Source organism: Xyrauchen texanus, chromosome 31, assembly GCF_025860055.1.
Source record: "Xyrauchen texanus isolate HMW12.3.18 chromosome 31, RBS_HiC_50CHRs, whole genome shotgun sequence".
Lineage (NCBI taxonomy): Eukaryota > Metazoa > Chordata > Actinopteri > Cypriniformes > Catostomidae > Xyrauchen > Xyrauchen texanus.
In genome coordinates, this window is record NC_068306.1 from 9,236,635 (window position 1) to 9,262,759 (window position 26,125).

The following is a 26,125-nucleotide window of genomic DNA, read 5'->3' on the forward strand; positions in this document are numbered from 1 at the left end:
TATTTTTCAATTGCTGGATTTTTACCAAGACAGATAAAAAGTTCAAGAAAAGCCTAATAATATCTTACACTGTGCATCAAAGCACAACATTTCCACCCATAATTCATGTCATTTTAACTGTACGTCTTCAGTCATTTCACACATTCTTAAATTGGGAATTATGGCTTGTGCATGCAAACTTGTTTTAGTGCATTTCACCCATTTATCTCTTTGTTGAACACGATTGACTCACACGGCGAACTGAACGAACGTCTTGCCTCCTCTCTCGTTCAGTCATTTAGCACTTTCTCATTCAAGGACGAGATAACTGAGTTGTTCATTTCATTCGCAAACAAGTTTACCAGTATATTCAGTTCGTTCATGAACGAGACATCTCATTTCGTTCAGACGCAAATGACCAACTCGACTAGTTCAGTGAAGGGACATATTTGTTCATATTTGGGAGTTGTACCAATGATATGCTGACTCACAGCCCACACTCAAATGTTATTGGCTCATGCTATAATCAGTCTTTAAAGGCATGAAAAGCCACCAAATCAGTCTTATGCTTCAAACTACAGCTCATTGGCTCATTTGCTCAAAATGACGAATGAGCGAAACATCACTTGTAAAGTCTGTGTTATAATGGAAGAACCAAATTGGGTAAATTAAATGCTAGGTTTTTTGGGTTCGAGGACTAGACACTTAACAATGACTTCAACTTAGTTTTCCTGCTAACCTCTTCTTAATTGGTTGAAACACTAACAGCGTGCAATGTCTTCAATTAATACACTAAGGGTCAAAGTCTTATTGTTGCTATGAGAGTTTGAAACAGAGAGGTCAATCTATGGATTTCCTGTCACAAACTGTCCTTCGATGTCTGTCCCCATGCTCGGACTTTGATCCAAACTGTTGTGGAAGCGGACATAGATCTCTCTTTCTCCTTCCATCTCTAACAATGTATTTGTGCTAATGCTAACTTCTTTTTTCTTTCTTTGACTCTCTCTCCTACTGCTTCTGTGCCTGCAGTGGATATTTGGTCAGTTGGTTGCATCATGGGAGAAATGGTGCGTCACAAAATCCTTTTCCCTGGCAGAGATTGTATCCTTCATAAATGATTATTTCATTAGCCAATAAGAAATTAGCAATAGCATCAATTATAGTTAATGTGAGACCAGACTGAACCAGTATTCATCTGTTCAGGCTAAAGACTAAACTACTAAATTACTGCCATATTTTTACAAAACCTCTAACATTTGATCTATCTCTACCACATTTTTATCTCTATGCCTCGCAACACTTTTACTGTGCGGATACTTCTCTGGTTCCAACATTTTGTTTTGTTTGTTGTATTTTGTTTTGAGCCAAGTCTCCCTTTCTCACTGCCTATAATGAAAATTAACAAGTTGAACCTTTACCTGGCTGTAATTTCTGCTTGTTAACTCATTAATACCATTAATACCCCATCAATTATATCTAGACCTGTGGAGCTGGGGTGGTGGAGGGTTTTAGAGAAAACTCTCACAGGGTGCTGCAGTGAAACCGGCTTACATGCAAACTGAGCAAATTTAAAGGTGCACTCAGTAACGTTTGTGCCATCTTGGACTTACAGTGACACCTCATGGTTCATTCAAAATCAATTGTTTTCATTTACAGATGCCATTGTAGAAATTAATTATTCACAACCAGCCGTGATTCATTTAATCCAATCGTGAAAGTGTCCAATAACAAGAAGGTTACTGAGATTAAGAGTAATATTCAGTATTAGTATTCAGCTGGGCATGTGATTCTAAAATGGCAGCCCCCATGAGGGCTCCCCTGCCCTATGTAGAATAAAACAGCTTTTATTAGGTTACTGATATGACAAGAGTCCTCATCTCAAGTGAGTGCTCATGATTTTATATGATTCAAAATTACAAATCATTTCTTAAGGAGTAAAACCTTTTTAATGAGTAAAGAATTATGGATGTTAGGCCAAGAGCAAGGATGCAAGTTGATTGGCTACCCAAGGGACCTATTGGTAAATGGTCTGCACTTATATAGCAGCTTTTTTTAACCTTAGAGGTTACTAAAGCACTTTACTCTGTGTCCCATTCACACTCATACACCAATGGCGGCAGAGCTGCCAAGCAAGGTTTTAGCCTGCCATTGGGAGCAACTTGGGGTTCAGTGTCTTGCCCAAGGACACTTCAGCATGTGGAGTCATATGGGCCGGGAATCAAACTGCCAACTCTGCAATTAGTGGTCGACCCGCTCTACCACCTGAGCCACAGCCGCCCCCTAGCTAAAAGATAACAAGTTAGTAATTTTTGCAATTTTTTACAATAGTGTAGCTTGTAACAAGCTACTTTTTCCAAGAACTAGCGGTGTAGTGTCACAAAATGGTACATTTGGGACAATGTATTGCGAGTGCAGCAATGAAGGGGAGGAATCAATCACACTCACCTAAACCATTCTCTCTTTCACGTATGTAATGCTGAAAAATCTGAATCTCAATTCAATTCAGTGATTTGTTTTGGTCAGACGGTTCATGTAAATGAACTTGTTCACATAAATGATTCCCTAATAAACTTGAGCCCCACAAAAGAATTAAAGGGACTTTGCCTTCTTTTTAATAATTAAATATTTAGTTAATTGCTGTTTATCACTGTATTTCAACCCAGTTATATAGAATTGGTTGAACTACTTCAAGTTATGAGTTACACGTAGCTTGGGAAGAAACCGTTTCAAAGTGGCCTCCCCAACACTGGTCTCTGTAACCTGTCTTTGGTTTCCTTTCTTTATTTGTGAATATTGAGGATTTAATTCATTAATATGTCTGGAGCTTAACATGTTTGTGTTTTTGCGTGGATTGTGGGGAACTTGCGTTGTATCCTCACCACTGAAATTTGATAATCCCTAAACATTAATTGAAAGAAGTTTTCACAGTTTGTCATTCACTTCTCAGAGATAGAGCAAAGGATACTTCAAAGTCTAGATAAAAATATCAAAATTAGTGTTCAGGATATTCAGGGCTCGCATCAGTCTCGCATCATCTGATTTCAATAGCAAGCTAATTTTGAGGTAGAGCATGCCTGAAGTGAATAAAGTAATTATTCACCATACCTTCCTCCACATTTCAGTGGGAAAAAGGATTTGTTCTGGAGCTCCATAAGTCAGATTTATGACATACTACTCTTAAGATATTTCCAAAAGCACAACAGACCTTTCATTGCATGTTTCCTCTGAATTCCCTACAATGACCTCAAAAGTTGAGTGTTTTTCTGAAATCTGGTTAAATCTAAAGCAGAAATGATTAAAGTTTCATTTAGTCTCTGTATACTCATTAGTTACACGGGAATGGTGCCAAACTATTACCCAGTTTGCATTGCTCAGCTCAACCTGTTCTCTATTCTCCTACTGGCAATTAAGGTATTGATCTGAAGACCAAGCTAGCTTATTTGGGTCTTTTTTAAATTCATGAACACATGCTTAAATGAACTTCTATGCTGTGCTGTCACATCAATAGCTGTAGTTAACATTTAAAGGGGCCAATTTACAAAAGCCTAAAGCAAACACTAAAGCTGTTAGTTAAACTATTTGGCATACTTTGTTTTTGCGCCTTTTACGCGCCCAAGTTTTAGGCTTTGGCGAAATTTGCCCTGGATGTTTTTGTATCACATTCTGCTAACCTGTTTTAGATTGTTAATATAGAAGGCTCTAAGGATCGCACTGCTTTATGATGAATTCTAATATTGAATACATGAAGGTGAAGGATTGTATTACCTCAGTAAACCAAAGTGAGCTCATAAGTGAGATTTCAGGAGTTGATGGATAATGTTTTATAATGGGGAATATGTCAGGTGTCCTAAAAATTCACCCTCTGCTGTCAGGACCCACAAGTCACATTTTTTTACAGGCTGTCAAATCTGAACCAAGAGTTACATATTAGCTCTGTTTCAAAGCCTAGTGAGCTACCTACTTAGACAGCATTTTTAAGGCATCATAGATGTGCTGTCAACACAAAGACTGTTCCTAAGGTAATTACAAATCAAGACAGCTCACTAGGTTTTGGAACAGAGCATTTCTATTCAGATGTACAGCATGTGCATTCTTTAATGTGATATATGTTGTGTGTGCGTGTGTGTGTGTGTGTGTGTGTGTGTGTGTGGTCTACAGTGGACATGTGGTCTGTAGGCTGTATCTTTGGGGAAGTAATAAGAGGGTCAGTGCTGTTTCCGGGCACAGACCGTATCCTTCCCTTATGTTCGCCCTGTCTCTGCTCCTCTCTGATCTTTTCATTCAGGTTGAGAGATCATTCCCTTACATCAATATCAAATAAGACCCCTGTCATTGACTGCTTCTGATACTAACCTGAAAATAACTCCATATTAAATGTATAAAGGAAACCACCAGAAAATATGCGGTCACTGTTATCGTTACTAGACTAAAGCTGTGGGAACGTAGAACAAACCACCACTGTCAGTTTATACAATTAAATAGGCTTAAAAGTAATAATAATAAAAGTCGTCATGACAGTAATATAATAACATATATTATAATATAATATAATATAAAATATATATATATATTGGTATTATTACATTATATTTATAAATAATAGATAAATGATTAAATGAGTAATTATATTTTTCATTAAAATAATTATATTTTATAAATAATTATAAACTGTTGTAGTAATTTTGGGATTTACATTGAAAATATGAATAACATTATGTATTTTAAAGGGAAACATAAAAATGGAATTTGTAAGGAAATGGGAAAGCATAAAATATATCTACTTTTGCGTGTAGGTACACATCAAATAATCAAGATGAAATGTCGTATTTTTATTTTGAGTCTCACAAATAGAATTAAATCCATATTGGATGCTGTTTGAGAAAGAACCCCACCAGGCAGACTTAAATGGTTGTTTGGCTTTCTTAAATGTGTGATGGTGAGACCGAGAGAGAGTTACGGGGTGTTTTTGTGTTTTGGGGCTGTTGCTGTAGGATGATGTAATGCTGTTCTTTTGGCCCCGGCACGTTGAACCAGGACCCCTGTTTGTTGGAATCATAGGATGCCTGGGGAACAAAACCAGTCATTTGACTCCCCAAGGCCAGCTGGGCTGCCATGACAACATCTATTCCCCCTCTGTTGCTAGGCACCCAGAGAGACAGCTCTTAATATCTTCAGGGTCCATTTACTTTGGCCAACTCAAACCCATCTGCCATAAACCATTCCCTTATTCAAGAATGTTGAATAATTGTTTATGCTCTCTACAGTTTAGGTAATTGCTGGTTTGTTTGAATGACCTTGTCCACAATGAAAAAAAAATGTTCAGTGGTTAAATATCAATCAGACATCTCACTGTCTTTGTTTGTTTTGCTTGATTGTTTGTTTACAGTAATAGGCAATTTTGTGTGACATATGTTGCATGGAATGTTACAATAGAAATACACACTGTATTTCAAGACGGCTACCAAAGTGATTTTTTTTATGTTTTCAGAATATAATAATTTCCTCTTCTCTATGTTATCAATTACAATGTGATCTGATCAATGTTCATGTAAATTGTAGTTAACGTTTGCATAGACACTGATACATACTGTACGTACTGATACTTCTTATGCTTGTATAACTTGAATGGACAAGGGACCTACACATATATATGAATCATCTGACAGTTCACATATTTAATTAAATTAATGGCTAGTTGATATTTTTGCATCCTCTAATCCGACACCATTTTCCCATAGCTTGTGTATACAAGTTTCTTATCTGATCAGATTTTTTTCCCACTCAGGGCCAAATTTAAACCCTCAGAGTGCTTTAGTGATTTAGTCTTTATTACCCTGGAGCACAATTAAAATGGAAAAACAAATCATACTTTATATAATGTTTCCTAGTCTGTAGGCATTTTTTCCATGACTAAACCCTCAAACAGATATAGACCAATGGAATAAGGTTATAGAGCAGCTTGGCACGCCTTCTCCAGAGTTCATGAAGAAGCTGCAGCCAACGGTGCGCAACTATGTGGAGAACAGACCAAAATACGCCGGCCTGACCTTCCCAAAACTCTTCCCTGATTGCCTGTTCCCTGCCGATTCGGAGCACAACAAACTCAAAGGTAAGTTGACTCAAAACGGTATTCTTAGAATTACCTTACAGTATCATGTAAATGCAATATTGTACATATGGTAATTGTGCAGTACCATGGTATTACCATTTGATACCATGACTTTACCATGATATCATCACAGTTCACAGTCACTTTTTAAAACGTGTAACTAAAGTTTTAAAGTATTACAGTTTAATGTAAATTCCATATTGTATATATATGGTAATTATCCAGTACTATGGTATTACTATATATGATACCATGAATTTACCATGGTACCATCACCAAAGCTAAAGCTTATGATTTTAAATAATATATATATAAAGCATAATAAATAAAAGTATAAATAAATACATTTAATGGATTCATTTTCTATGATGTATGTTCAAATGTATTGTTTATATAATTATATAACAAATTATATTTCATATGCCTTTTTTATTTTTTGTATAGTGACATCCTTTCCATTACTAAGTACATGCCTTTTATTTCGCTGTCCTTTTTGGCATATCGCGGTGCCATTTTGTGGTCCGTTCTGCATAACATGGCGGCTCATTTTAGCTTATCGCGGCGAATTCTGCACGTTTCGCAACCGACCCACCGGCCCGCTCGGTTCCAGTCCACCCCTGATCGGCCCCAAAGTGCGTCTGCCCACCGGGAAAATGCCCGGTATGCTAGATTACCTGTCCAGAGTTTTTATAGTCAAAACAAGTGAACAAATCTACCAGTGCTGAAGAAGTAATCCAAAGTATTTTGAATATGATACTGACCTTGAGTAATCTAATGGAACATGTTACAAATTACATTTTATATCTGTAATCTGTAGTGTAATACATTTCAAAAGTAATCCTCCCAACCCTGGTCTTTAGATGATTTTTAAGATAGTGTACATTCATATAGCATCGCATGTGGAATTGTTTTTGCCCTATTCGTATCTTGACAATACTTTTTTTTTATTTTTATTATTATTATATTTGAGTATTATTATTATTACATTATTTGTAATATTACTAATTTACTTTATTAACTATTATTTTATTTTTAATTATTTTAATTTCCACTAATTTATTTATAATTTTCTATTTATTTAATGTTTTTATTTATGTTATTTTATTTATATATTTTTATTTTGCACTATTGCGGTTTTACTTTTCTTTTTTTCATTTCTTTTCACTGTTGCTCCGATTTAAATGAAATAAATCACATTAAAATTACAAAATGAATTGAGTCAAATTGAGTCAGACAGAGGGAAAGGGAAAGAGAGGGAGTCGTAGAGATCTGCAGAAATTTGACATCAGCCATTTTGAAGTGGTCCAGCCGGTGGAAGAGAGAGCGGAGAGAGATGGGATGATGCTGTGAAAGAGTGAGAGTAGCTCTGACTGTATAGGGCTATTTATAGAGCAAGTGAGGGTGTACTGAGGTGGAAAGGAAGAGAGGGAAGGAAAGGTTAGAGTGCAAGCTAAGATGAGCAGGAATCAGAATGTGCCCTTGTAAAAGAGCGACCCAAAATAGATGATTGAATATAATGATTGCGTCATCTGAATAGCACTAAATGCTTCAAACTTTTCAACACCAAATCAAAATGGACCCAATTATTGAGCACAATTTATCAATGCCTGTTATTCTGAAGAGTAATTCAGTCTGCAGGTGTAGTGGTCTAAGCACATAACTGGTAATCTGGTAATCAGAAGGTCGCTGGTTCAAGCCCCACAGCCACCACCATTGTGTCCTTGAGCAAGGCACTTAACTCCAGATTGCTCCAGGGGGATTGTCCCTGTAATAAGGGCTCTGTAAGTTGCTTTGGATAAAAGCGTCTGCCAAATGCATAAATGTAAATTTAAAAACAATAGAAGTCTATGGTATGTTCCAATTTAGATAGCTATAAGTAAATATGTGTTTGGCCTCTCTAACCTCTGCCTTCATGTGTTTTACAGCTAGTCAGGCCAGAGACCTGCTGTCGAAGATGTTGATCATTGATCCCGCTAAGCGGATATCAGTGGACGAGGCCCTGCAGCACCCCTACATTAATGTGTGGTATGACCCGGCTGAGGTGGAGGCAGTGAGTACAGCTCTCCCTAATTCTCTCAGTGATGTTGATTAGTGCGCCTAGGCCATCTGTCAACTGTTTATTCTGATCTGGCAGCCTCTGCTGAGTCCACACCAGAGCATGTGAGCGGAGCGAGCGTGGAGTGTTCCGTTCCGCTCTCTCTGGCCGCTCATTGCCTCTTGCTCAACCCAGAATGTGCTTCGTGATATGCTGGTTTGGGAATCTGCTAAATAAGCAATATGCCTGAGGTTATAGAGCTTTAACATTGTTTTAGTGAAGTTGCAAACCTTATAACCTCAATAAATGCAAAGTATTAATCAAAGCTATAAGAACGAAGAAAGGGAGTGTGGAGAGATCGTGAGAATTAGCAAATGTTCCTTTTGGAATTGTACACGTCACATTGCCAGAGTGAGAGCATGAGGATGTGCTACGCGAACATGGTAGAGCAGCAAAAGGTTAGCTAGTAGGCTACTGTAACCCGACACACACACACACAAGTAGAGACAGTCACAATGATGGAAAACTGCTTTATTGTAAATAAAAGCAGGCGAAGGTACAAACAAGGGGCAAATCCAGTGAAGAGTAGTCGTGGGAAGCGTAGGGGAAAAAGCCGGGGAATCAAAGTACAAAGAGGGCGAGGACGGGAAAACAGTTAACAACTAGGGACAAGTGGGAACGCGGACAGGGGGACGAGTTGGCAAGCTAAGAGGTGACGAGTAGGGAGGTCAGGACTAGATGAGACTAGCAGGGGCAAAACTAGACGGGACTAGCAGGGGCAAAACTAGACGGGACTAGCAGGGCAAAGGTACGGGAAACTAAACACAATACAATACAATAACCAACGGATTCAAACGGAAGGATAGTGTATTTATAGGGGCGAGTGCAGGTGTAAACAATGACAGGTGACGAGACGAGTGCAGGTGAACAATGAAGGTGACGAGACGAGTGCAGGTGTTACTAATGTGTGGGGACGAGAAGCGCGCGTGAGTGCAAGTGGTCATAATGTTCTGGCAGATTGGAAGCGCGTGAGAAGCCAGCATGTGCGTCAGAGGGGGAGAGTTTACTGAACGAGAGCTCGTAATAGCAGAACGAGCGTGTGAGCTCGCGAGGAGGAAACAGAGCGTCACGAGCTCAAGGGGCGGAGCGAGGAAGCGGAAGCGAGAAGCAGCGCTTCGTGGAGGCATGTGTGCGTGCTCACGAACGCGGAGATGGGGCAGAGGAGCGGGGTTCGTGACAGCTACACTACTATTCGATAATAAATTAATAGATAAGTAATGTATCTTGTTGTTTTGCCATCATGTTATTGCAGCTGCCTATTAGCTGCCAGTCCAGTTCTGCGGGGTTGCGAATGTGAGAGCGCCCTCTGTAGTATATGCAGTGAATGGTTCTGACCAGCACACCCCTATAGTTCATGTAGTTGGTATGACCCACTGTTGTATGGCTTGTGGCCAATCTGGTGAGGTGTTCTAAAAAGATGCAAGTAAAGAAGCTGGGCATTATAACTGTACGTGTCTTAATGTTAACTAAGGATTAATGAAGACGACAACATGTTGTCAGAAGTCGGATGTATCTCCTGAATAACACCGCGCACATCAACTTGTGACTGAAGATCACCGTGGTGCGGGTAACTTAAAAAACAAAACAAAAACAGTGTCGAACTGCAGCACCGCTGGATTATCCTAACGAGCCCTACGAGCTAACAAGACAACGAGACGGACAAAATGGAAATGCTTCGATCCGCCATCACCTTTGTCACTGACGGGAACTTGGCTGAAAATTGGCGTAAGTGGGAACAAAGATTTAACTTGTATCTTACTGCCTCAGCTTTAGTGGATAAATCTGAGATGAGAAAAATCGCTGTACTGCTGCATAGCATAGGAGAAGAGGCGCTAGACATTTATAACTCGCTCGAGATCGAATACGAGGATCCACGAGATAAAAAATTATCAGAGGTCCTCGCAGCACTGCGAAAATACTGTGCTCTGCGGAAGAATACTGTCTTTGAACGACATCAGTTCTGGGCTCACACATTCTTTGAGCAAGCAGGCATAGATAAATTTCTCACGGAGCTAAGAAACAAAGCACACACATGTGAATTTGGAGAAACTGAAGATCTCATGATACGAGACAAAATAGTTTTCAGCATAACAGACTCTGGCCTTCGTGAACGACTGCTGTCTATATCTGAGTTAACCCTGTCAAAAGCCATTGACATGTGCAGAGCTAAAGAAGTCACGAGGGCGCAAGTCACAGCTATGGCAGCATCATCAGAAACGCAATTTGTGCATGCCGTCGCCAAAAATGGTTCTCAGCCTAAATGGAGATCAAACAAATCAGCAGTGCACCAACAAGTGACAGCGCCAACTAGGGCACATTCAAAATATTTTGGCAAATGCGGACGCATTCACATGCCAAGGCAGTGCCCTGCCTATAATGAAGTGTGCAAAAAATGTGGCAAAAAGAACCACTTCGCACTTGTGTGCAAATCTAAAGCCAAAATGGACGCGCTCAATATAGATGCCGAAATTTCTGGGATAGACACACTGTTTGTGGGTACGGTAGTTCACTCAAACACGTCAGATACAGGCTGGCACACAAAGCTGAGTATGGCAGGCATTGTTGTAAACTTCAAGCTTGACACAGGTGCTGAAGCAAACGTCATTCCAAAGAAAATCATTGATCAGCTTCAGGTTCCTGTGAACATCCAAAAACAAACACAGTGCTCGTGTCGTATGGAGGCACCCGCATCAAACCAGAAGGTGTTGTTAAACTCCATGTGCAGGCTAAAAATAAAACAACTGACATGATGTTCTTTGTGACTACAGCATCAGATATAGCCCTAGGAGACAGGCATGTGTGCAGTTGGACCTTATAAGAAAAGTAGACGCTCTCACACCGTCATCACCCGCCACAAAAACTGAGCTCCTCAGCCGCTATGCATCAGTATTTCAAGGTTTGGGCCAGTTTCCTGGATTGCACCATATTCACACTGACCCTTCCATTCCTCCAGTAATACACGGCTGCAGGAAGATACCGTATGCAGTTCATGACCGACTGAATTAAACACTTGATGATTTGGAAAAAAGGTGTGTCATAAGCAAAGTATCTAAACCTACTGCATGGGTGAGCAGTCTCTGCATTACAAAAAAAAAAAAACGGTGCACTGAGAGTCTGCCTGGATCCCAGAGACCTAAACAAGGCCATACTCCGCCAGCACTACAATATTCCCACTCTGGAGGACATACGGAGTAAGCTAGCTGGCAAAAAGTTGTTCACCATCCTGGATGAGAAGGATGGCTACTGGCAGATTCAACTAGATGAGGAGTCAGCAGATCTCTGTGCTTTCAACACGCCGTGGGGCAGATACCGTTTCCATCGCATGCCTTTTGGTATAAAGTCAGCGAGTGAGGTATTTCAGCTTGAACTCAGAAAGCTTTGGGGACATTGAAGGTGTTTTCATGGTGGCTGACGACATGATCATAGCGGCATCCACCAAAGCGGAGCATGATGACATCCTAGAGAAAGTGATGAACAGAGCTGAGTCTAAATGTGAAATTCAACAAAGACAAATTGCAGTATATGGTCAATGAGGTTGACTTACCTAGGCCACGTTATCACCGCTGAGGGAGTGAAGCCTGATGAATCGAAGGTTTCGGCAATATTGCAATTTTCCCCTCCCACTGACAGAAAAGCCCTTCAGCGTCTGCTAGGTATGACACGCTACCTGTCGCAATACATTCCCAATGAAGCCACCCTCACTGTACCTCTTAGGCTGTTGCTAAGGAAAGACATAGACTGGCAATGGCATCCTGAACAGCAGTTAGCACTTGAAAAACTCAGAACAGCCATAGCAACTGCACCTGTTCTTGGACATTTTGACCCAAAGCAGCCTATTGAAGTGCAGGCAGATGCCTCAAAAGATGGCTTGGGGGCTGCTCTAATGCAGAAACAGCAACCAATTGCATATGCTTCGAGAGCGCTATCTGTGGCTGAAAAGAACTATGCCCAGATAGAAAAGAGCTACTGGCCATAGTGTTTGCTCTGAGAAAATTCCACCAGTATGTTTACGGTGTGCCTGTTAGGGTTCAGTCTGATCACAAACCACTTGAGGTGATATTCTCTAAACCCATAGGCGCAGCACCAGCACGCCTTCAAAGAATGCTGCTCCAGCTGCAAAGGTATGACATCCACATTGTTTACACTCCAGGCAACCAGATGCATATCGCTGACGCGCTGTCCAGAGCATACATTCAGTCTGATACAACAGAGAGTCTAGACCTGAGCGAAGAGAAAGTCATCTATGCAATGAATGGAGAATCACTTGGTGGTAACATCATGCACATGATCCAACAAGCCACACAGTCAGATGCTGAGATTCAACTGATACGGCAGTTACATGAGCGAGGATGGCCGGACAGAAAGAAAAATGTCCCACTGGCTGCTCAAGCTTACTGGCCAGTCAGACACACTATTAGCATAGATGATGAGCTACTCTTGAAAGATGATCGCATCATTATCCCTCGCAGCACTGCGACAAGAAGTGCTGAAACGACTTCATGCGGCACATCAGGGTATACAGCGGTCTCTAGCACACGCCAGATCATGTTTCTACTGGCCAGGACTCACTGAAGCCGTATGTCACATGGTAGAAGTCTGTAGTTTCTGTCAAGAGAGTCGCCCTGAAAATCAATAGGAGCCACTTATCTCACATCCAGTTCCAAAGGGACCCTGGCAGAAGATAGCTGCTGACATTTTTGACTTTCAAGGACGTTCATTTCTTCTGATTGTGGACTATTTTTCTAAATACCCAGAAGTCTTACAGCTGCCAGACAAAACGTCAGCCTCTCTAATAGCACAGTTCAAAGCAGTGTTTGCAAGACATGGTGTGCCTGAGATCCTGATTGCAGATCATGTACCCTTTGCCAGTGCTGAAATGGCTCGATTTGCTCATGACTGGGGTTTCAACATCACACACTCCAGCCCCAATTTCCCTCAGTCCAACGGCATGGCAGAGCGAGCCGTAAAGACTGTCAAATCTATGCTGAAAGCTGCTGCTCAGTCTGGCACTGACCCTCATCTGGCTTTATTGACTCTCCGCAACACTCCTGTCACTGGTCTCCAGCACTCCCCAGCCCAGATCCTTATGGGCAGAGTCTTACATTCTACTTTACCGGCCAGCAAAACTGTTCTGCAACCTTCTATACCTAAACACATCCAGGAAGCTGCAGCATCTTCAATCACAGCAAAAAAGATGGTACGATAGAACAGCAGCCCCACTTCCAGCCTTCAAGGGGGGACAGAGAGTATATATGAGAATCAGAAATACATGGAAACCAGCTACAGTTGTCAGTGCCCGAGAAGAGCCCCGTTCATACGATGTTGTCACACCAGCGGGCACAGTCTACCGCAGGAACAGACGTCATCTCAGGCCTGACAGGTCAAGCAAACATGGCTCACAACCTCACTGTTCCATGGACACTGAGAATGATTTGAGCAAAGACACTGTTTCAAATCCTGTTCCAAATGAGCCTCCTCAAGATGTGGAAAGAAGTGTGCAGCGACCAGAATGCACAAGAGCCGGACGTATCGTCAGACAACCGGCACGGTTCGAGGATTATGTGCTTACTTAAGTATGCTAGATTAGTGTAACTATTGCTTGTTCATAGCAAACGTTTATTTCATACACTGGTAATGTTGTCAGCATACTGTCCTTGTTTTATGTCTGATTAATACTCTGTTTAAAAGCTTAAGAAGGGGGATGTAGCATATGCAGTGAATGGTTCTGACCAGCACACCCCTATAGTTCATGTAGTTGGTATGACCCACTGTTGTATGGCTTGTGGCCAATCTGGTGAGGTGTTCTAAAAAGATGCAAGTAAAGAAGCTGGGCATTATAACTCCTGCATGTACGTGTCTTAATGTTAACTAAGGATTAATGAAGACGACAACACCCTCTATTGAATATGTAAGCTTAATAGTACTGTATATTGGCAAAGCATTTTGCCTTGAATCCCGGCAAACACACACAAAACCAATAAACATGTATGATCTTACAGATCAGTGTGTCCTAATTTGCATACCTATTACATACCTCTATTGCATTTGATTAGTAAAGATTTCGGCTCTCGCATAGAGAATTTCATTGCGGAATTATCTCACTTAATCGACCAGCTTTCGATTTCTGCTTTGGGATAAAGTGGCTCATGACTGCTGGTCAGTTTCCCAAAGCCAAATCCACACCTTAACGAGAAGTGAAACGTAAAAAAAAAATTATACTAGATTAGTGGTTGCAGATAACATCTTCCGACATCGCTTGCTGCATTCATGCGCAGAGAAAAAAGCTATAAATGATTGTACATTAGAAGAAAAACAACTTTTCTTAAATGAAGGTAGTGTCATTTGTGAATTAAATCATTTTTATTTGTTTTAGGATCATTAAACCTGATTTCATCGAATATGTATATATATATATAGGACAAAATCTCACTTTATGCAGGACAAATATTTTGTATTTGTTAAATCCATGGTTAAACCCTGCTGTACATATAAAGACTGCATGCACAAGACATGATCGTTTAACACATATAAAGTCCAGATTCACTTTATAATGCTTTAAAAATATAAACAAGGAAAAACAAAGGAGTCACATGGTATCTACTAATATAATAATTATTATATAAATAACCACAGTCCTTTAGACTGCATATGATTCGTACATATACAATTGTAGGGAATATTAAAGAGCACCTATTATGGTTTTTAAACGTGCCTAAATTTGTTTTAAAGGTCTCAAAAAATAGATTTACATGAATCCAAGTTCAAAAAAACACTTTAATATTTAACTTTTAGCATTACCTTTTTTTTTTTTTACCAGTGTCAAAAATGACTCGTTCAATTATCTGTTCTAAAGCATTCATTCTAAACTCCTCCTTTCAGAGAACCTACTCTGCTCTGATTGGTCAGATATCCTAGTCTGTTGTGATTGGTCTACCGCTTAGTGTAGTGTTTGAGGGCGGGTCAAAGCTGTTCGCGAGCTGCCAATGAAGACCAGAGGCGGGTTTTTGTTACCAAATGATGTAGGTTAGCACAGGAAGTAATTCTGGAATTAATAACGACTCGTTTCAGGTGTTCAGAATCGGTTCTTTCTTTTGGGAGTCAATAACTCCATTTGTCATGCACTTTGGTTTTTGAAACTTTGCAGACGTTTTTACATTCACAAACAGCTATGAAGATGGTATGACATACTGTATGTGCAAACAGTATTTGACTGATTCTTGACCCAGAAGAACTCAGCTAGTCGGTGAAAACAAACCAATCATGGTTGTTGTTTTATTTATTTATTTTCCTCAACAATCACATTTTATAAAGAGGTTGCACGTAGTATAACCACGGGTTCGTTCACCCAAAGTGCTTTAGTTTGTCCGTGAGTAAAAAGTTTGGCTTCTTCTATTATATAAATGAAGCTTTAAAGTGATCAGCCCTATATACTGTCCACTGACATATTCAGATGAGATCTTCAATTTTATAGATCATGTTTAGGCTACTATCTAGTGCTATTTAGTTGGGTTGTTAAGGAAGTGTTCGTGGGTTGATTCTGGAGACCTTCATCAGTGTGAGAGGACACAGAAAGGAGTGAGAATAGCTGAAGGTTGTCCTGTTCTTTGATGAAGATTTCTAAAGTTTACCTTGGATTCTATTCACATCATGTCGCCTTTTGAAAAACTGCTCATTTTTAAGAGCACAATTGCATGCAATTTGCAAAATGTAAATTTTTAGTCAGTAGGGATCAAAACGTTCAAAACATGTAATGTGTGCAGTAAGGTCCTAGTTTAGATTTACAGTATGTATATATTTGATTATTTGCATAGCTCATATTGTTAACAGATGTCATTTACTGTATGTGAAATAACACTTATCCATTGATCAAAATATGAACCAAACATGCTTACAATATGGTAGCGATATGATAGCAAATCTAAATTTCAATGGCAAACAGTTTGTTTTAATAATACATGAGCATCTTCCTGATTAGTGTGATTCTTGTCTCCTTCTCTTGGTGTTTCTCTTTCTCTGATGAAGGCCAGGAATCAGCACATATCTATGGTAAATCAAAAAAATGTTCTACACTTAGGAAACCTGCTCATTTCAACACATATTTACTTTCCCCCCCAGATCTCTTTGTAACACGTACCCTAAAAAAAAACAAAAAAAACAGGAGGCCACATTAAAGATTTGGCCTGGAATTTGGAAGGATTTATTGGATGAATGTATGTGTATGTGTTTGAGTGTTAGTACTGTGTACTAATATTGTACAATGTGCCAATAACATATAGTATATCTATCATCCATCCATCCATCCATCCATCCATCCATCCATCCATCCATCCATCCACCCACCATGCATTTATCCACCCACCCTTCCAACTTTCCATCCATCTATCTATCCATCCATCCATCCATCCATCCATCCATCCATCCATCCATCCATCCATCCATCCATCCATCCACCCACCCACCATGCATTTATCCACCCACCCTTCCACCTTTCCATCCATCTATCTATCCATCCATCCATCCATCCATCCATCCATCCATCCATCCATCCACCCACCCACCATGCATTTATCCACCCACCCTTCCACCTTTCCATCCATCTATCTATCCATCCATCCATCCATCCATCCATCCATGCATTTATCCACCCACCCTTCCACCTTTCCATCCATCCATCCATCCATCCATCCATGCATTCATCCATCCATCCATCCATCCATCCATCCATCCATCCATCCATCTATCTATCATCCACCCACCATCCATCCATACATTTATCCATCCATCCACCCACCCACTCACCCACCCACCATCCATCCATGCATTTATCCACCCTTCCATCCATCTCTCTATCTATCTCTCTATCTATCATCCACCCACCATCCATCCATGCATTTATCCACCCTTCCATCCATCCATCCATCCATCCATCCATCCATCTATCTATCTATCTATCTATCTATCTATCTATCTATCTATCTATCTATCTATCTATCTATCTATCTATCTATCTATCTATCTATCTATCATCTATCCATCCATGCATCCATCCATCATTCATCCACCCACCATCCATCCATCCATCCATCTATCTATCATTCACCCACCATCCATCCATGCATTTATCCACCCTTCCATCCATCTATCTATCTATCTATCTATCTATCTATCTATCTATCTATCTATCTATCTATCTATCTATCTATCTATCTATCTCCACCCACCATCCATCCATGCATTTATCCATCCATCCATCCACCCACCATCCATCCATGCATTTATCCACCCTTCCATCCATCCATCTATCTATCTATCTATCTATCTATCTATCTATCTATCTATCTATCTATCTATCTATCTATCTATCTATCTATCTATCTATCTCCACCCACCATCCATCCATGCATTTATCCATCCATCCACCCACCCACCCACCCACCCTTCCATCCATTTATCCACCCTTCCATCCATCTATCTATCTATCTATCTATCTATCTATCTATCTATCTATCTATCTATCTATCTATCTATCTATCTATCTATCTATCTATCTATCTATCTATCTATCTATCATCCACCCACCATCCATCCATGCATTTATCCACCCTTCCATCCATCCATCATCATTCTATCTATCTACCATCCATCCATCCATCCATCTCTCAAAACACTAATGAGCTTCCTACCTACAGTAGACAGCACTTTTTTTCATCACAAGTGCATTCAAATCAAATGCACCTCTGATGCCCAGACACGTTGATTTTTGATTTAATATTGAAATGCATACATGATGCCTAAAATGCTGTCCTGGTACTGAAACGCAGCATCTCTCCACAAATTATATCTCACGTGTTTGTCTTAACCCGTCCTAAACATCACAGTCGTGCAGAATAACATCTTCTCTTCTGTCCTAATAATGCTGCTGTTTGATCCTTATTTACTGCAAAGTTCTTAATTGTTCATTTGTCAACTGCATGTGCAGATGGTGCTAAGACTTTACATTACAGCATTTGTTATATTTAATGTTATAGATGTTCATTACAATAACAATATAATACTTACAAAGTGTATTTATGAATGTTCCCCAAAACATTGATAAAGTATACATAAATGTTTAATCTGGCCCTTATTTTTCATATGTAGTGCAGCTTTCTGATAATATTACACACAAGATTAGAGGTCTTTCATCAAATAAGGAATTCTGCAAGAGCAGATATATTCTAAATTGAGACGCAATTTGCAGTTAACACTATAGAAAGACAAAATATCTACAAGTTTATTAGAGATTTAAATCTCTCTCTCTCTCTCTCTCTCTCTCTCTCTCTCTCTCTGTCTCAGCCTCCTCCACAGATCTATGATAAACAGCTGGATGAGAGGGAACATTCGATTGATGAATGGAAAGGTAGGCCTTCGTTTGGATCTTTCTGCATGTAGACATGACATGACATGACATAACTCACATAAAAGCACCGAAACTATATCAGTTATACCATAGTTTAACATTTTGATCAAAGAAGGGACAAAAGAATACTTTGAACTTATCGACTATCTGTACCGTCTTCGAGATGATATTTCGGCATAACTTAATTAAAACTAGGGCTGTCGATTTAACACATTAATTCAGTGCGATTCATTTGATAAAAAATAACTCGTTAAAAAATTTACGCAATTAATCGCAATACAATCTGTGGATTGTAATAAGGAAGATTCCTGAGAAATACAAGTTTGTAGTACCACCTGTTTACTCCAGGGGGCAGTAAGTGAAACTTCATCTGTATGGCAATGCACAGTTTATACAGTGAACAAAACAACCTTCAGCAGCAGAACACAAACATGCGTTACGTTCTTGCGTTCAAAACACTTGATGGAGCGCAAATTCGAACTAAGCGATCTAAAGACGTGTTCTAAGTATTAAACTATATTTAACTTGACACAGTGACCTAAAAATGTATGTTCATGATGCAACGCATCAGAGACGCTACACAAGCATATCTGATGCTTGTTGAAATTGATGGGTCCTTAAACAAGCCCTCATAATAAATCTCAAACTGATTAACAAATTTGCTTGCGAAATGGATTGCTGTGAACTGTATGCCAATGAATGATTTAATTTTATTTTGAATGAATTTTTTAATATTTAAAGTTAACTATGTATAATTATTTCATCATTATATATTGAATTATTGTTATATGAGGGGCTTTCTCAGCAAATATTTGTATATGCGATTAAATGCGATTAATCACGATTAATTGATCGGGACATCATGTAATTAATTTGATTAAAAATTTTAATCGATTGACAGCCCTAATTAAAACATATAGTTGACTATATGTTATAGTTGACTAACAGTTGACTATAAAATGTCCTTCTTGTGGACTCTCAGCGCTGTACCCAACCAGCTTGACTCCTTCAGCATGTGTTTGTCTAAAACAAGTAATTCTTATTCTTACCCTTATCAGACCTTGTTTACTGATGTTTCAAATGAACCTAAATTGGAGTTGATTCGAGTAAGATGTTCTTCTCCCTTTCTCCTCTTGTCTCTGTGCTCAGAGCTCATCTATAAAGAGGTGATGAACTTCGAGGAGAGAACGAAGAATGGTGTTGTGAAGGGACAACCCTCTCCCTCAGGTACTCTCTGTGCATAAGCTATGCTTCTGTAAGTCAATTTAAAGTGATTTCAGCTGTTTATGAGAAACCCTCCATTGTGACTGCTCCATCTGTCCCTGTCCCTCACCATCTTGTTTTTGTGGAACAAACAGAACACGTCTTGAGTGTAAACATTCTAATATCTAATCTGTTAATTATCCCTTTCCAAAAAATCACCATGGTATCCAAAGTTTCCAAAATACCTTAGTGACTACTGTTATTATAACCACTGGAAAACCATAACAAATGAACATCTTCCTCGAATATTGAATGAAGCTTTTCAAATGTTTCTGTCATTTTGTTTAATTTCTCATTTTGATGACAATATTGGCGACTATATCGAGTTATCAAAATGTATTTTTTGTTTTGTTTTGTAGTAGTAGAAATTATGGTTAAAATAACATATATTTTGCTGGAAACTATGACTATCATGGTACATTTTCGAAAAGGGAGACTGCATACTGTAGTAGTCTGTGCACCTTACATACTAAATGTTGATATCCTGTTTTTGTTATGACTTGTTGGGGGCTGTTCACACAGGATGCGCTTTAATGTTGAAAGATAGCTTTAAGCAGAGATTTAATTATTTTATTTTTTTGGTTTGCCAGGAAAGTGTTATTTACAAAAACAGAACCTTTGTAAAATAGTTCCCATAACGTCCCCCCAACGTTGCCTTAACCTAAATTTCGTGAACCTTTTTGCAACCATACTGCAACATTGCATCACAGCATCAGTAGTCAGTGCACAAACTTGACATGCTGTCACAAAAACGTGGTGATCATGGCGCAAGATGCTAAAAAACAGTGAGACCAATCGCAGCCGTCAAAAAATCAGGCTATCTCATGTTTACATAGAACATTAATTCAGAAAATGTGCATATGGACATAGAACGCGTCCAGTGTGAACACCACTTAGTTGTTGTTTTTTTCATTGTAATAGGATTGTAGTAGTACATCAGATAATCAGTATTATAAAACAAAGACTCCACAGAAATTGCTACAGCAATACTTTTTAATACAAGTACTTTTACTTGGCTGATATATTTGTATGTTTGTATAAGGATCCTTTCTACAGTGCTATGATGCAAATTGTGTCATAATGTTAAAAGGTGTATTTAAAGCAACACATATGGTTTTATGTACTATGTACTATACAGTGTCTGTGACTGTATATTGTGACTGTATATGCATATTTCATAATTAAGGTTGAAGTCCATGGTCAGTCAGTTCTCATCTGTGCTATTACGTAAATTAACAACAACACACAATAATCCTTAACCTGAATCAGACTGAAATTTGTGTGTGTGTGTGTGTGGGGGGTTAAACTTTGGTATTTCAAACTTTGATATTTCAGATAGCAAAGAAATACTTCTGGCTTGACTTTATGTTGAGTGCAGAGTTTAGTTAGCTCTTCTATAGCAGCATGCAGTGTCTCGGGTTGACCTGTAGAGGGCTGCATGCATAAGTGCTGCATATGTCTGCAGGATGAAATACTGCAGCACGTAGGGCAGGAGACAGATAGACCGTGGCACAAACTACAGTAATTCCTGTATCCTGCAATATCACCCTCCTTCTAACACCCAAACAAATGATCAATGATGCATTGGAACTGGGGCGCTCACGTTTGTTTTTGTTTTTTTTGGGGGATTACTGGATTTAATGTATTTATTTGAAAATGTTCTTTTCCTGGTCTCTTTCTGTTTCTTACTTTACTCCGTCTCTCTCGCTCTCTTGCTCTCTCTGTCAGTTGACCTCCCTCCTTTGTAATTAAGCGCTTGTGCTGAAGAAAGCAGTCGCAATGCAGCTCTATATTTCACAGCAGTGTGTGTGTGTGTGTCTTGATCTCATTGACTGTATCTGTGCATTAGTGTGTGTGTGTAAAAGATCACACATGTCTATAACATAAGTTAGAATTTACATAAGATATGTTTTATAGAAATTGTATTATTTACCAAATGAGATTTGCGGTATGGTATTACTATTCCCATTGGCCGATTAACAGAAGTGATAGTACATTTATGTTGACTATCATTGTGTTGTCATTAAAATTAGGCGCTATTACAGTTTTTGCCCGTTGCTTGAACACATTTTGCAAAACTTTGCTCATTGTGCCAAAACTCTACACACAAGTAAACATGACACAACATTGGGAAATATACCATTCACGTCTGTGTCAAATTGAAACTCTACTATCAAAACCTAAACTCTGCTATCCAAACCTAACATTCCTTTGTCAAAATGTAACTCTGATGACAAAATGACACATACTTGCATCATATGCATACACTTTCAGATCAGGGGGATCACACTAGTCTACTTTATATAAAACACTGCAGTCTTTGATTTTCACTGTTTATTCAGAAGGCATATTTTCAGGAGGCACATTTTCAAACAACCAAAAAAGCAAATAGGCCTGCTCAATATTGTACATTGCAGCACTGTACATTGCAGTAACATGAATTCAGATAAAGCAACAAAAAACAAATATGATAATAGAAAAAACACTATACTGTAAACACAGAAAATCATGGCAATTGTGCATACCTGGGCTCATGGATCCCACCGTCTGTTGGGGTATGGACACAGGACCTCATCGACATCGCAAGCAATGTCTTCTCCCGCTAGGCACCGGGGAAAATATCCCCTTGCATGTTGAAACCATCCATGGATTGCTGTCACCTGAATGTCGCCGCAGGCCTGTTCCATTGCCTGCAGAAGAGGTATGCGGGCATGTGGTTGGCGGTCATATACACGCCATCTCCAAGCCGAAAAAGAATTCCTCTATAGGGTTTAAAAATGGTGAGTAAGGGGGCAAGTATACCACTTCAAATTGATTGTGGTTGGTGAACTAGGCCTGGACCAGAGCAGCCCGATGGAAACTGACATTATCCCATACCACCACAAACCTGGGCTGATCTGGTCTGTTCTGTACAACTATATTATCTAGAGCATCTAGAAATGTGAGTATATGTTGGCTATTGTATGGACCTAGTTTTGCATGATAATGCAGAAGCCCTCGAAGGCTTATGGTGGCACACAATGTGATATTTCCCCCACGCTGCCCTGGGACGTGCACAATTGCCCTTTGGCCATTTACATTACGACTCCGTCGTCTTGTTTTGCTCAGGTCGAATCCAGCTTCATCAATGAAAATGAATTCATGAGGCTGTGCTGCTCCATCCATGACCAAGATTCTCTGTAACATAAAAAACCCACATATTACTGCACTACAGTGCTACACATACAGAACCCTCACCCCATCACACAGGTACCTGTGTAGCTCTCCGAATGGATCCATGTGGTACTGATATGGTACATATTCAGCTGCTATTGGATTTCACCAATACTGTATTGTAAATGTAAAGGACAGTTACACTTACCCGTACATATTCAGCTCGAAGTCCTTTGACCCTGACACTGTTCCTCTCAAATGGGACCCTGTAGAGCTGCTTCATGGTGATGTTGTGTTTTTCCAAGATGCGTCTGATGGTGGTGATGCTTACATGGTTTATGTTGTTGAACACTTGCCTGTCTGCAAGTATTTTCTGTCGTAGCTGGTGGAGACGGATGGCATTGTCTGCCCTCATTAGGTCCACAACGTTGTTCCTGCTGTTGTGTGAACAGGTGTTGGCATCCTCCCCCAGAAGGTCTTCTAGTCATTCTAGAGAAATACAACCACAAATTGTCATCGGTTTGCTTCTTTTTCTTACATTACTGTATATACTGTATCATCCACTGTACTGAAACATCTCAATATACTGTAAGTAATCATGGCAGGGGCGTAGCACAAGATCCCGGGCCCTATGTATAGGCAGTCCTGATGGGCCCCCATGTTCCAAATAAAATATATTCCAGACTTTTCAAGGGCCCTCTCTCCCCTTGGGGCCCTGGTAATCAGTACTGGTTTTACCCCCAGTCCGACGCCCCTGAATCATGGTATGTTTCACAAAAACTACCACTTTGGCTGCAAAAGGAGCATTAGCACCCTGCAATACCCTGTACACATGATGTGGTAATGTGATCTACTGTAGTACAGTGCTGTAAATACCATCTGAGTAGAGTAGAAGGTAGAGAGGTGAAGACATACCTGTTTTCTAGTCGGAATGTTCTTATTACAGATGCCACTGTGAAGCGGCTTAGATGTGGGTGGACTCTCTGCCCAGCTTCCCTCATAGTCAGGCCATGGTTGATGACATGGTCCACCAAAGTTGCTCTTATATCATCAGAAATAGGGGTCCGTGCATGGCCTCTTTGACCTTGACCTTGACCTCCTCCTCCTCCTCTCTCTTCTTCTTCTTCTTCTTCTTCTTCTTCCTCCTCCTCCTCCTCTGCCTCTACCATACCCTCCATCCATGCTTGCAAAGTTCTTGAAATGGCTAAACTGAGGGCTTTTTGTAGCTGGCTGATTGGTGTTCAGTTTTGCAAGTAAGTGCATTCAGGTGTGTATTTGAGTGGTTGCAATTACCCGATGTGTTTTGTATTTTGGATACATGTGTTTTCCAAATGGCACCCTGAGATTTAATTTTTAAACGAAGTGTCTTATGTATGAAATAGAGTGTAGTATGCAGGACCAAGTGTGTTGCATAAAGGAGTAAGTGTGTTGCAGAATTGCAACTAGAGTGCAAAGCAGCGCTTTTGTTTAAGGTATGGGTACATGTGTTTGAGGTATGGTAACAAAAGCTTCAAGTTGTGTTACTTTAGTCTAAGCATGGGTCTATAGTGTTCAAGCAACGGGCAAAAACTGTAATACACACTTTGCTTACTGCATTTTTAGTGAGTTTTGTGTAAACATTTTAAAACATTTCAAACAAATGTTAATATCAGCAATTTTATGCAGACTATGCATACATTATTAATCATATAGTTAGAATACATACGCCACTTTCCAATATAGATTTTTGTAGATCGGCCATTAAAAACACCCATATTGGTTGACCACTAGTTAGGTAGCATCAGAGAGCAAACATTCTGTGAAAGGTAGGGCTGGGTATCGTTAATACAATTTCGATATCGATACCGATAACCGATACCGGTACCTAAACTATGCTTTTTTCTATACCGATTTTATGAATTCTGTTTTAACAAGATTACAGACATTACCTCAAAAAAACTTTGGTTTTATTTTTTCCAGACATAAAGACTCTTCTCCTGAGCCTTCTGGTCTCCTCATGCCAGGGTCGGCAGGAGCAGAGCCTGTAACATTAATGTGAAGAGGAAAACAAAAAAACAAGAAAGCTAAACTTTTAATTCAGCCAACCCTGAGGATAAGTACGGTTTAACAAGATAACTAGTTTAATGTGAGTTAAACATGATCAGTTACTGTCAACCTTAAAACACATTTAACATCGATATAGCTAGCTAGCTATAGCCATACATCCAAACAATATCTAACGTTACGTAGGTCCCAGTTTATAGGACTATGTCACCGCGCACAGAAACGGTAATTTAACAAGTACACAAGCATGTACCTCTACAAGTTAGCAGAATTTGTTTGTTGGTTTGTTTGCTAAAGTTAACCTTACCTGTCAGTGTCCCAGTCATAGTGCCGCTGCATTCATCAGTAGTTTTGGAGGAGGACTCGTGTGGTGGGCACGTTGAATGAAGCTCTGTGGCAGGAGGACGCTGAGAGGATGACTGCACCGGCTCGGTCTCCTTGCAGTCGAAGATGGAGCAACTTTCTGCTCTTAAGTTTATTCTGTGCACTGTCAAGTGCTTCATCAGATTTGTCGTGTTGCCGGTCTTGGCAGCAATTATCTTGTCGCAAATATTGCATTGCGCACTGTTGGCATCGAGCCTGGTGAAATGTAGGCACACTTTTGATCTTTTCCACATCTTTTACATCTATGGGGGTCGGGACGCATACACTCTACAGCCTCACGTCTGGGCATAACCGGCGTAAACTAGTGTTTTTCCTTGATGCCTAACCACAGCCAATCACAGGCACTTTTAGATTTGGGCACATCTAGCATACTACATGCTTATCACTGACATTGACGAGATTAACCCCTTCGGTATCGAAATTTGGTACCGAACGACACAACATTTTTTAATACTTGATTGTTTAGAGGCAATTCGGTTGGTGCCTAAAACGTATCGAACTCGATACCCAGCCCTAGTGAAAGGACATCAAGTTATTCTCAACACATTGATCACATGTCTGTAACAAACTGAAAATCTATCAGTGGATGAGATGTTTTAAAGACTTGAAGACTTAAAACACTCGTGCCATAGACTTCAATTCTTCTGAAGCCATATAATAGTGTTGTGTGAGGAACAGACCGAAATGTAAGTGTTAATTC

General features: G+C 39.7%; 1 protein-coding gene across 10 annotated transcripts in view; it reads left to right on the forward strand.

Moving 5' to 3' along the window:
* Positions 1-26,125, forward strand: part of LOC127624826 (mitogen-activated protein kinase 10) — a 74,491-nt gene that overhangs the window by 43,543 nt on the left and 4,823 nt on the right. For 5 of the 10 annotated variants that reach the window (XM_052099771.1, XM_052099774.1, XM_052099775.1 and 2 more), the window contains 6 exons: positions 1,009-1,080; positions 5,906-6,088; positions 8,014-8,138; positions 16,206-16,229; positions 18,519-18,582; positions 19,732-19,809. In XM_052099771.1, coding sequence (XP_051955731.1) covers positions 1,009-1,080; positions 5,906-6,088; positions 8,014-8,138; positions 16,206-16,229; positions 18,519-18,582; positions 19,732-19,809 — 546 coding nt within the window. Of the gene's footprint in view, positions 1-1,008; positions 1,081-4,137; positions 4,210-5,905; positions 6,089-8,013; positions 8,139-16,205; positions 16,230-18,518; positions 18,583-19,731; positions 19,838-26,125 lie in introns of all 10 variants that reach the window. The other 5 variants (XM_052099776.1, XM_052099778.1, XM_052099770.1 and 2 more) reach the window with 4 other exon arrangements.